At 41.0% G+C, this 12,860-nt stretch overlaps 1 protein-coding gene across 3 annotated transcripts in view; it reads right to left on the bottom strand.

The window, feature by feature from the left end:
• Window positions 1–9,776: 9,776 nt before the first annotated feature.
• The window catches only part of LOC144974495 (uncharacterized), a 68,416-nt gene continuing 65,332 nt past the window's right edge, over window positions 9,777–12,860 (bottom strand). For all 3 annotated transcript variants that reach the window (XM_078917403.1, XM_078917405.1, XM_078917404.1), the window contains one exon: window positions 9,777–10,243. In XM_078917403.1, coding sequence (XP_078773529.1) covers window positions 10,029–10,243 — 215 coding nt within the window. In that variant the 3' untranslated portion in view covers window positions 9,777–10,028. The remainder of the gene's footprint in view (window positions 10,244–12,860) is intronic.

The following is a 12,860-nucleotide window of genomic DNA, read 5'->3' as shown; positions in this document are numbered from 1 at the left end:
CCATCGTGCGTGGCTTGTACTCTTGAACACGTTGTCGGTCAGCTGTCTCCACGAATCACGATCCATGTCCATCCATCCATCATCATCCATCGTGCGTGGCTTGTACTCTTGAACACGTTGTCGGTCAGCTGTCTCCACGAATCACGATCCATGTCCATCCATCCATCATCATCCATCGTGCGTGGCTTGTACTCTTGAACACGTTGTCGGTCAGCTGTCTCCACGAATCACGATCCATGTCCATCCATCCATCATCATCCATCGTGCGTGGCTTGTACTCTTGAACACGTTGTCGGTCAGCTGTCTCCACGAATCACGATCCATGTCCATCCATCCATCATCATCCATCCATCGTGCGTGGCTTGTACTCTTGAACACGTTGTCGGTCAGCTGTCTCCACGAATCACGATCCATGTCCATCCATCCATCATCATCCATCGTGCGTGGCTTGTACTCTTGAACACGTTGTCGGTCAGCTGTCTCCACGAATCACGATCCATGTCCATCCATCCATCATCATCCATCGTGCGTGGCTTGTACTCTTGAACACGTTGTCGGTCAGCTGTCTCCACGAATCACGATCCATGTCCATCCATCCATCATCATCCATCGTGCGTGGCTTGTACTCTTGAACACGTTGTCGGTCAGCTGTCTCCACGAATCACGATCCATGTCCATCCATCCATCATCATCCATCGTGCGTGGCTTGTACTCTTGAACACGTTGTCGGTCAGCTGTCTCCACGAATCACGATCCATGTCCATCCATCCATCATCATCCATCGTGCGTGGCTTGTACTCTTGAACACGTTGTCGGTCAGCTGTCTCCACGAATCACGATCCATGTCCATCCATCCATCATCATCCATCGTGCGTGGCTTGTACTCTTGAACACGTTGTCGGTCAGCTGTCTCCACGAATCACGATCCATGTCCATCCATCCATCATCATCCATCGTGCGTGGCTTGTACTCTTGAACACGTTGTCGGTCAGCTGTCTCCACGAATCACGATCCATGTCCATCCATCCATCATCATCCATCGTGCGTGGCTTGTACTCTTGAACACGTTGTCGGTCAGCTGTCTCCACGAATCACGATCCATGTCCATCCATCCATCATCATCCATCGTGCGTGGGACTTGACTCTTGAACACGTGTCGGTCAGGCTGTACTCCACGAATCACGATCCATGTCCATCCATCCATCATCATCCATCGTGCGTGGCTTGTACTCTTGAACACGTTGTCGGTCAGCTGTCTCCACGAATCACGATCCATGTCCATCCATCCATCATCATCCATCGTGCGTGGCTTGTACTCTTGAACACGTTGTCGGTCAGCTGTCTCCACGAATCACGATCCATGTCCATCCATCCATCATCATCCATCGTGCGTGGCTTGTACTCTTGAACACGTTGTCGGTCAGCTGTCTCCACGAATCACGATCCATGTCCATCCATCCATCATCATCCATCGTGCGTGGCTTGTACTCTTGAACACGTTGTCGGTCAGCTGTCTCCACGAATCACGATCCATGTCATCCATCCATCATCATCCATCGTGCGTGGCTTGTACTCTTGAACACGTTGTCGGTCAGCTGTCTCCACGAATCACGATCCATGTCCATCCATCCATCATCATCCATCGTGCGTGGCTTGTACTCTTGAACACGTTGTCGGTCAGCTGTCTCCACGAATCACGATCCATGTCCATCCATCCATCATCATCCATCGTGCGTGGCTTGTACTCTTGAACACGTTGTCGGTCAGCTGTCCCCACGAATCACGATCCATGTCCATCCATCCATCATCATCCATCGTGCGTGGCTTGTACTCTTGAACACGTTGTCGGTCAGCTGTCTCCACGAATCACGATCCATGTCCATCCATCCATCATCATCCATCGTGCGTGGCTTGTACTCTTGAACACGTTGTCGGTCAGCTGTCTCCACGAATCACGATCCATGTCCATCCATCCATCATCATCCATCGTGCGTGGCTTGTACTCTTGAACACGTTGTCGGTCAGCTGTCTCCACGAATCACGATCCATGTCCATCCATCCATCATCATCCATCGTGCGTGGCTTGTACTCTTGAACACGTTGTCGGTCAGCTGTCTCCACGAATCACGATCCATGTCCATCCATCCATCATCATCCATCGTGCGTGGCTTGTACTCTTGAACACGTTGTCGGTCAGCTGTCTCCACGAATCACGATCCATGTCCATCCATCCATCATCATCCATCGTGCGTGGCTTGTACTCTTGAACACGTTGTCGGTCAGCTGTCTCCACGAATCACGATCCATGTCCATCCATCCATCATCATCCATCGTGCGTGGCTTGTACTCTTGAACACGTTGTCGGTCAGCTGTCTCCACGAATCACGATCCATGTCCATCCATCCATCATCATCCATCGTGCGTGGCTTGTACTCTTGAGCACGTTGCCGGTCAGCTGTCTCCACGAATCACGATCCTCTGCGTGCGCATGAAATCTGTGTTGCTTTTAAAATCACATAATTTGGCCATTCTTAGGTTATTTAAATAAGTCATTCTTTGTCTTCCTCTAGCTCTCTTTCCTTCGATCATCCCAGATGCTACCAACTTTTCTATTCCGTCTCTTCTCCACACATGTCCCAGAAACCGTAACTGCCTCTTTCTGATGGTATCGATCAATATTCTTCCCTTTCTCACCTCCTCCAACACTTCCTCGTTCGTACACCTGTCTGTTCACTGTCCATGATAGCCTCAACATTCTTCTATAGATAGTATGCGTTTGGCTAAGAAACTCACAACATTGCCATCCGGAAGTATAACGGATCAGCACACAAAACTATGTGTAACCTTTACGTTTATAGTCTGGTTAATACAGTTTAGTGAGAATTACTCATAAACGCGGATGGCAAAAAATAATAACAAAGACCTGAGTGACGTCAACTTCATTCTATCTGTACACCCACAATACAAAGACAGAAAGCAACTCGGACAACCGATGTAAGGGATAGAAGACGCACCGTGACCGCCTTACCACCATGGTAGGTCAAACATAATGTTACATTAGATCCGTAATACGCCTCAACAGTCGTAACGTCACTTCCTTCGTAATGACGCATGGTAACTTAGTAACTGGCTCTAAACTATCGGAACAATGGCGGACGCCCTTATGAAATATATCTCCGACGAGCATAAAAGCGTATCCAGAGTAAAAAAAAAACCATTATAAATCTGATCATGTTTTGACTTTTATACATTCTGATCCCAAGGCATATGAAAAGTTCTAGACAGCATGAAGAATAAAAAGTACCGACTTTCTTTGTTAAGAACCACGATGGCCGCCGTTGCTGGGGGACGTGACATCAGACTATTGAATCCAATTACGTTCGGATGCCAGACCTGTAGCTATGTATGTACATGTCGGTCGAAACAAATAATTAAAAAAAAACCCCAAAAAAAACAAAAAACAAAACAGAAACAAACAATAAAAAAAAAAGAAAATAAGAAAAAGAAAAAGAAAAAGGAGAGCGATACAATTATAATATTATGATATCTTAAAAAGACTATTACGTATTGCAATGTATTACCATGTCATTGGCGAAAAACTTTGATGATGTAATGTGAAAAACAAAAACAAACAAACATTGAGAGACATATTTATAGTAACGTGAAGTTAGGTCCTTTGCCAGTGCCAATAGATGTAGGTAATAGCTCGTACTATTTTTATTACTTTTTAATCGTGGACTACTAATGTACTTTTATCAAGAATATTATTTTTTTTTTAAAGAGAGCACTCGAATACGCTTCAACAGTCGTAACGTCACTTCCTTCCTAATGACGCATGGTAACTTAAAACACTGGCTCTAAACTATCGGAACAATGGCGGACGTCCGTATGAAATATTTCCCTGGCGAGCATATAAGCATATCCAGAGGAAAAAAACCCACATAAATTTGATCATGTTTTGACTTTTACACATTCTGATCACAAGGCATATGAAAAGTTCTAGCCAGCATGGAGTATAAAAAGTAATGATTTTCTTTGTTTAGAACCAAGATGGCCGCCGTTGCCGGACGGCGTGACATCAGACTACTGAATCCAATTAGGCCATAATCGTTGTGTGTATTGTCAGACTCGCGAGTCAATAATGCCACGCGGAACGTTTTATTTTACAAGTCATGTAAATGTCGCTGCTCGAAGCTCGAAGAAATAGATAATAATGTGAAATTGAATGTAAGCTTCAATTTCATTACAAAAGCATATCAAATGAACGTTTCGGGTTTCCCCTTTATCAACAAAACAGGAAGAATGAAACAACACAGATCTGTGGTTTATAGTAGTAGTAGTAGCGTATGGCTACACCTGTAGATTATGTTTGTCGATCCATGATGTCAGGTCATCTCCGGCTTCAAAGATCGTTTCATACCCCCCTTCTAATTTTGTTACTGGGCATTGCAGGACCAGATGATCGATGGTTTGACGTGCCCCTTTGCAGTATTGGCAGATTGGTGAGTCAATGAGTCTCCATCGATAGAGGCTTTCTTTACTGCGGCCATGGTTGGTTCTAAGTCGGTTCGCGGTGACCCAGTGTTTTCATTTTGCTGTTTTAAAGTCAGGAAGGCGCAGAGTGGGGTTGGTAATGAATTGTCCATTTTTTGGCAGGTTTAATTGCCATTCATTGGTCCAGGCAATGGTGATGTCAAGGTTTTCTATTCCGGATTTGTGGAAGGGTCTTCTGGACTTAAGTCGATCTGTTTTTGGGGCGTCTTTTACTATTTTTGCCAGGGGGGTATTTATTGCCAATATTGAGTGGGCCTTGTTTAGCTCTTTTTGATTTGACAGTGCTCTTCTTAGGTGTGGAGGGGCTATTGCGCTGGTAACTGGGAGCCATTGTGTTGGTGTGGTTTTTATACAGCCGCCTATCACTCGCATGGTGTCTCTTAATTTGGTGTCAAGTTTGTTTGTATGTGAGCTCCTTGTCCATACTGGGGCACAATACTCAGCCGCACTATAGCAGAGTCCAAGCGCTGTTGTCCTTAATACTGTTTGGGATGCTCCCCATGATGTGCCAGCAACTTTTCTGAGAAGGCAGTTTCGTTTTTCGACTTTATTTGCACAGTTCTCGAGATGTTTTCTGTACGTTAGTTGTCTGTCTAAAGTGACTCCAAGATATTTGGGGTTATCGTCGTTTGGTAGTATTGTGTTACCGACTTTTACTTGGAGGGGTTTATTTGCCGTTTGGTTGTTCAGGTGGAAAATTGTGGCCACTGATTTGGTGGTGTTCATTCTTAAGTACCATTTATCAAAGTAACTTTTGAGGGTTGAGGTGTCATGGCTCAGTTCGTTTTCAATTTCTTTCCAGTTTTTTGATTGATAGATGCTATTGCCAAAGAAATCAAGCAACGTGGACAACACAAGCCAAATAAAAAATTTGAAAAATATATCAACAAAGAATACCAGAAAATACTAACTACGCAACCCAATACTGGTATTTTCTTATCCATTCCTGTGACATGTCAAGAAATAGAACAGGCCATCAAACATGTAAAAAACGGTAAGGCTGCTGGTATTGATGGAATATGCCCTGATATGATAACCCATCTGGGTCCAGAGGCAATTCGGTGGCTAGCAGAGACAATGAGTGATATCATAGAAAAGGGCACCTACCCAAAAATCTGGAAACACGCCAAAATGATTGCAATACTAAAACCTGGCAAACCCGCAACAGAACCATCCAGCTACAGACCCATCTCCCTCCTCAGCTGCCTATATAAACTTTTAGAACGAATTATTCTAACAAGAATCACCCCATACATCGACCCAATCATACCTGTCGAACAAGCAGGTTTCAGGCCAAACAGAGGAACAACAGAACAAGCCTTTGCATTAACAACACACATAGAGTCTGGATTCGAGAAGGGACTAAAAACTGGAGCAGTACTGATAGACCGTTCCGCTGCGTATGACATCGTCTGGACAACAGGACTAATGTATAAACTAGCAAAAGTCATCCCTTGTAGGAAAATATTAAAGATTCTCTCATATATGACCAGCACTAGACACTTCCATGTACTTCTAGGGGCAAACAAAAGTAAAGCCTATAAAATAAGAAATGGTGTACCACAGGGCTCAGTCATTGCACCAACATTATTTAATGTTTACATCAGTGACATGCCAAAAACAAGATCACACCAACTTGGCTACGCAGATGATTGGGCTCTCACTTGCCAATCAAAACTGTGGTTTATGAGTAATTCTCACTAAAATGTATTAACCAGACTATAAACGTTCATGGCTGCACATAGTTTTGTGTCTTGGTCCGTTATACTTCCGGATGGCAACGTTTTGAGCTTCTTAGCCAAGCGCATACTATCTATATGTTAACGATGGCTACGCATAAAAAGCGGATGGCAAAGAACAATAACAAAAAACCCAGAGTGAGGTCATCTTCGTTCTATCTATAGTGGTCCCTTTGGTTGAACTATTGAATCGCAGCCATCGTTATGTTATAGCCTGATACTGAAATCCAAAAGGACTGGCAGTTTGGCGTCATTATTTGGTTTTTGCATCGCCTAGTGAGTTGTCGTTAGTAGAGCTCATGGAAACAAGTTATTTCATTGGTTGAACTATTGAATACAACTCACGATTTGTTTTCTTTTGTGGAAATAGACTGGCATTTTGACGTCATCTTTTGGTCCTATAGATAGCTCAAAGATGACGTCACTCAGGTCTTTGTTATTGTTTTTTGCCATCCGCGTTTATGAGTAATGCTCACTGAACTGTATTAACCTGACTATAAACGTTCATGGATACACACAGTTTTGTGTGTTGGTCCGTTATACTTCCGGATGGCAATGTTATGAGCTTCTTAGCCAAGCGCATACTATCTATAGATAGTATGCGCTTGGCTAAGGAGTTCACAACATTGCCATCCGGAAGAATAACGGACCAACACACAAAACTTTGTAAGTAACAATGATCGTTTATAATATGGTAATAACAAAGACATGAGTGACATCAACTTCGAATTATCTATACTTATGAATTTATTGTTTATAATAGTAGATAGCTTCAGCCATTCGAATTATTCACAACAGAAATAATTGATGTGAAAAAGGACAAACCAATACAATTCTGACTGTAAAGATTATTTTACTATCAATGCGACATCTATTATTATGTTTATTCTATTGTTTAAATTATAAATACACAGATGTTGCACTCTATGCTTTATCCAACTTAATTATTGTCATAAAATTGTACTATTAATAACATGGCAGTTGAATCGCTGTTCTTACTTTTATTATTATTTAGGAAAGCCTTTGTTATAAAACCTTTTTATATTGGCCTAAATTCTTTTTATTCCGATCGAAAATTGCTTTGCTCCGACAAAACAATTCTTTTTTTCAAATTGTTTTTTGTTTTGTTTTGTTTTTGTTTTAACTGATGGAAACTGAATTTTGTATTCAAAATTATGAAGTCTGATCGTCGCCATCGTTAACTTATAGATAGTATGCGCTTCGCTAAGAAACTCATAACATTGCCATCCAGAAGTATAACGGACCAACACACAAAACTGTGTGTATCCATGAACGTTTACAGTCGGGTTAATACAGTTCAATGAGCATTACTCATAAACGCGGATGGCAAAAAACAATAACAAAGACCTGAGTGACAACATCTTTAAACTATCAATAGCCTGACACTAGAACCTTTTAGGACTGGCAGTTTGACGTCATTTTTTAGGTTTTTGTAATGTCTAGTGAGTTGTCGTTAGTAGAGCTCATGGAAACAAGTTATTTCATTGGTTGAACTGTTGAATACAACTCACGATTTGTTTTCTTTTGTGGCAAAAGACTGGCATTTTGACGTCATTTTTTGGTCAGTGTCAGGCTATAGATAGTATGCAGATGACGTCACTCAGGCCTTTGTTATTGTTTTTGCCATCCGCGTTTGTGAGTTGTTCTCACTAAACTGTATTAACCAGACTATAAAAGTTCATGGTTACACAAAGTTTGTGTGTAGGTCCGTTATACTTCCGGATGGCAATGTTGTGAACTCCTTGGCCAAGCGCATTCTATCTATAGATAGAATGCGCTTGGCCAAGGAGTTCACAACATTGCCATCCGGAAATATAACGGACTAACACACAAACTCTGTGTAACCATGAACTTTTATAGTCTGGTTAGTACAGTTTAGTGAGAACAACTCACAAACGCGGATGGCAAAAACAATAACAAAGGCCTGAGTGACGTCATCTTCGAACTATCTATAACTTAACGATGGCCACGGTCTGGGGGGAGGGGGGGGGAGGGTAGCTTAGTTGCTAGAGCACTCGCTTACGACGGAAAATAAAAATGGAATCGATCTTGGAAGAAGTTGAGATTTTTCGAAGGCTCCCATGTCCACCCCGCAGTGAGTGGGTAGTTGGACCTGTCAGATATGGCGGAGAGTACTTTGCTACAAACTAACGTCCTACCTAAAGGATTACAAGCTATAGCTATTGTCCGTTTAGCGCCATAGAAACCCGATAAAGGGACTCTTAGCTTTTGAAGGACGACCTTATTTTCCAATTTAAAATACTTCTCATCAAAGGTTATATTTTAAAAAATTGCAATAAATGATACAAAGATCAAACAGAGGTCTCATCTCGTTTGTCATTAATTCCACCCAGAAATATTTTTTTTCTTCTAACATTTGTTGAAATGCTTTACAAGTTTGAACGTGTTTTCAATTTGAATCATGTTATTGTCTAATATGGTACATTTGAAGATTTACTCAGTAAAGAACAGAAGAGTTCGAGACTTCTTCACCATTGAATACCATTTTAATGGCCATGATCTATAGATAGTATGCAGATGACGTCACTCAGGCCTTTGTTATTGTTTTTGCCATCCGCGTTTGTGAGTTGTTCTCACTAAACTGTATTAAACAGACTATAAAAGTTCATGGTTACACATAGTTTGTGTGTTGGTCCGTTATATTTCCGGATGGCAATGTTGTGAACTCCTTGGCCAAGCGCATTTTATCTACAACTCCTTGGCCAAGTGCATTCTATCTATAGATAAAATGTGCTTGGCCAAGGAGTTCACAACATTGCCATCCGGAAGTATAACGGACCAACACACAAACTCTGTGTAACCATGAACGTATAGGATCTCGAATCTCTTTTTTTTCGCTCCCTACAAACGTTTATAGTCAGGTTAATAATGTTTAGTGAGAACAACTCACAAACGCGGATGGCAAAAACAATAACAAAGGCCTGAGTGACGACATCTTCGAACTATCTATATTAACTTTCCATTTGGTCGAGGTCATTGCTCACATTGCAAAATGTGCTCAAAGTGACCTACATAGTGAAAAGTGTTCACAGATTTTGAAATATCTAACATTATGATTGGTCATTTTGTTCAGCTTGACACACGGGCGTGTTTACAACTTTCATAAACAAAGCAGCGTGTTTACATTTGTTCAGAAATGTCCAATTGTTGGACAGCAACAAATCACGTGATTGATGACTCGGTTGGACGAAAACACGACTATAGATCACGCCCATTGATCAATTTTTATTGAATGCATCCCCCCCAACACACACACACACACACACACACACACACACACACTTTTTTGGATCCTTTGAGAAACAGTTTCTGCTATCCTTTGGAGCTTGACTGTCAACTTTTGTATTATTTTGTTTTCAGTATTCAACCCAAAGAATCTGTGAAAAACTAACAAACTTTTTCCACAACTATTTTTTGAATAATTTAATAATAAATCAAATATTTCAAAATAGATTCTTTATTAATTCTGATGATTAAAATATCATTCTATTTTTTTAACGAAATATCAAGCTTCTTTATTAGATATATTTTCTACTAAACATGAAAAAAAATAACAAGTAGGTATTAAGATTTTAATTTCAACGAAACTGGATAAAACAAAACATTAATTTTGTTTTACAAAACATACACACAATTGATAGCATTAATAGCCGAGAAAGGGTTAGATAGTCAAAGATGCGCTATTATTGTGCGTTACGATAACCAGATAGAGTATCCTGTGAAAGTGGAGTAGCTCCAGCCTCTCAAGTATACCGGACCTTGAACATCAACAACAACGGCCTTGACCTTGTCCCCGGCTTTGAGCTCAACCACTGAGCTAACTGACGTTTGGCCCGGGCTTTTCAAATTTCCGCTTGTCAGCAACGAAAAGTAACGGTCATTTGCTTTGAGAACGATCTTGCAAAACCCTGGTGCAAATCAGAGGTAAACATATTATAGTATTAAATCACGTGGTAATTTCGATCGTAGTCGGTTAGATAATATGTGTCAGTGCATGACATAATTAGTCGGAAGGTGGCAATTTTGGATTTGCATTTTTTTGCATTTTCTGAAAGAATATTATGCTCGCCAGAGCATTTTAATCTTTATTTGAAGTAAATTGGGTGACTTTTCATTAAGTTATGGTCAGTTATGCTGGGAAAGGTATCCATCAACTTTTCTCAAATTTCATACCTTTTCAACTTGACTAGCTGTAAAAATATTTAGAAGTTAAATTAAGCTTTGATATTTCCGGAAGATGTACAAAAAAAGTTGATTTAATCATTTATGACAAGAACTCAATTCTTGATAAAAAATTGACCTTCTAACTAAACTTGACAATATCTCAGTTCAAACCTTTTCACCATCCGACTGATTATGTCATTCACTGTAACATATTGTAAAATTAGGTGGCAAATATAACAGCAACATAATCGTGTTTGAACTTATTAATTGTTAAATGAGAATGATTGTTTGAGCTATCTAATAAATAAAAATAAGTAAAAGAATACAATAAGAACAGAATCCTGGCAGCCAACAGTTGTTTCAGCATGATAATTGTTCCCTGTATAATGTAGATGAACCTGCTCCACAGAATTTTAGAGATTCTTCTTCTTCTTCAAGTACCAAGTCTGTGCCAGACATCGGTGATCATGGTACGCCATTCATCTCTCTGATCAGATAACCTCAGAAAACTAATATGTATTACTCTTCTCTTTCTTTGTCACCCAGCTGTTCAAACTATTCAAAAATGTTTTTCTTGGTCTACCTTTACTCTTTTTACCTTCTATCTTTCCTGTGAGAGCAAGATGTTCAATACATTTATGTCGATTAAGTGACAATCATCATCATCATCATCAAGTGCCAGGCCTGTTGCAGACATCGGCGATCGTCCCTCCAACCATATATGTCCTCAGATCTTCTCAATAGCTCGATTCCTGTTCCTTCTCCACCAATCCATCTGTTCAGATTGTCAATGTCATCTATCCTCTGTCTCCCTCTTCTTTTCTTCCCAGTAACTTTACCAGCAACTTTACCCGTAAGAACAAATACAAGACTAATAGCACTAGAGATTAAACTAGATTTATCAAATAAATACGCCACTCATTGATAGTTATCCCTAGCGACCACTCATTGATAGTTATCCCTAGCTACCACTCATTGATAGTTATCCCTAGCTACCACTCATTGATAGTTATCCCTCGCTACCACTCATTAATAGTTATCCCTAGCTACCACTCATTGACAGTTATCCCTAGCTACCACTCATTGATAGTTATCCCTAGCTACCACTCATTGATAGTTATCCCTAGCTACCACTCATTGATAGTTATCCCTAGCTACCACCCATTGACAGTTATCCCTAGCGACCACTCATTGATAGTTATCCCTTGCTACCACTCATTGATAGTTATCCCTCGCTACCACTCATTAATAGTTATCCCTAGCTACCACTCATTGACAGTTATCCCTAGCTACCACTCATTGATAGTTTTCCCTAGCTACCACTCATTGATAATTATCCCTAGCTACCACTCATTGATAGTTATCCCTAGCTACCACTCATTGACAGTGATCCCTAGCTACCACTCATTGATAGTTATCCCTAGCTACCACTCATTGACAGTTATCCTTAGCTACCACTCATTGATAGTTATCCCTAGCTACCACTCATTGACAGTTATCCCTAGCTACCACTCATTGATAGTTATCCCTAGCTACCACTCATTGATAGTTATCCCTAGCTACCACTCATTGATAGTTATCCCTAGCTACCACTCATTGATAGTTATCCCTAGCTACCACTCATTGATAGTTACCCCTAGCGACCACTCATTGACAGTTATCCCTATCCATATTACAAAAAAAGTCCAAGTTTAAGTTAATTATTTAGATCCAGTCGGCCACGGAAGCGGAAGATAAGGCTATCTTGGATCTGGTTGCGTTTAACGAGACAATTCCAATTTCTCCTTACCCTTCAGATTTGGGCACCAATCTATCAATATCAAAGACAGTTATTTAAATAATTGGTTGGTGAACAGATGGATCCAAATAAATTGTTATGGACTTATTCCAGACTTATTAACCCTCCCCTTGCTCACATGTCAGAGTGGCCAATGAGTTGAGTTATCAGGTCCCAAGCAAAAATGTTAGTTAGGCACCTGGGCTCTGATTCATGGACCGAGACTATGGTAGTCTCAGACTATAGCAAAGTCTGAGACTTTGTAGTCTAAGACTTTGGGAAGTCCGAGACTACGGAAAGTAAGCTATTCATGGAGTCAGACATGGTCCCTGACTATCAAGTCTCTAGTGCCGCACACCAGGAACATAACTCAACCAGGAACATTTACCAGGAACCTCCACCAGGAACAAGTTCCTGGTCATGTTACTGTTACTGTGTGTGTGTGTGTGTGTGTGTATGTGTATGTAGAGAGAGAGAGAGAGAGAGAGAGAGAGAGAGAGAGAGAGAGAGAGAGAGCGCAAACCAGCCTACATCCCTCCCTCCAGTCTGAACCTCTCGTCTGTCTGTGGTTGGTACCACAAACA

Source organism: Berghia stephanieae, chromosome 6 (assembly GCF_034508935.2).
Source record: "Berghia stephanieae isolate SIO BIC M18660-M18661 chromosome 6, UCSD_Bste_1.3, whole genome shotgun sequence".
NCBI lineage: Eukaryota > Metazoa > Mollusca > Gastropoda > Nudibranchia > Aeolidiidae > Berghia > Berghia stephanieae.
Note: the sequence above shows the minus strand (reverse complement) of the source record. Positions and strands in the feature narration are given on the sequence as shown.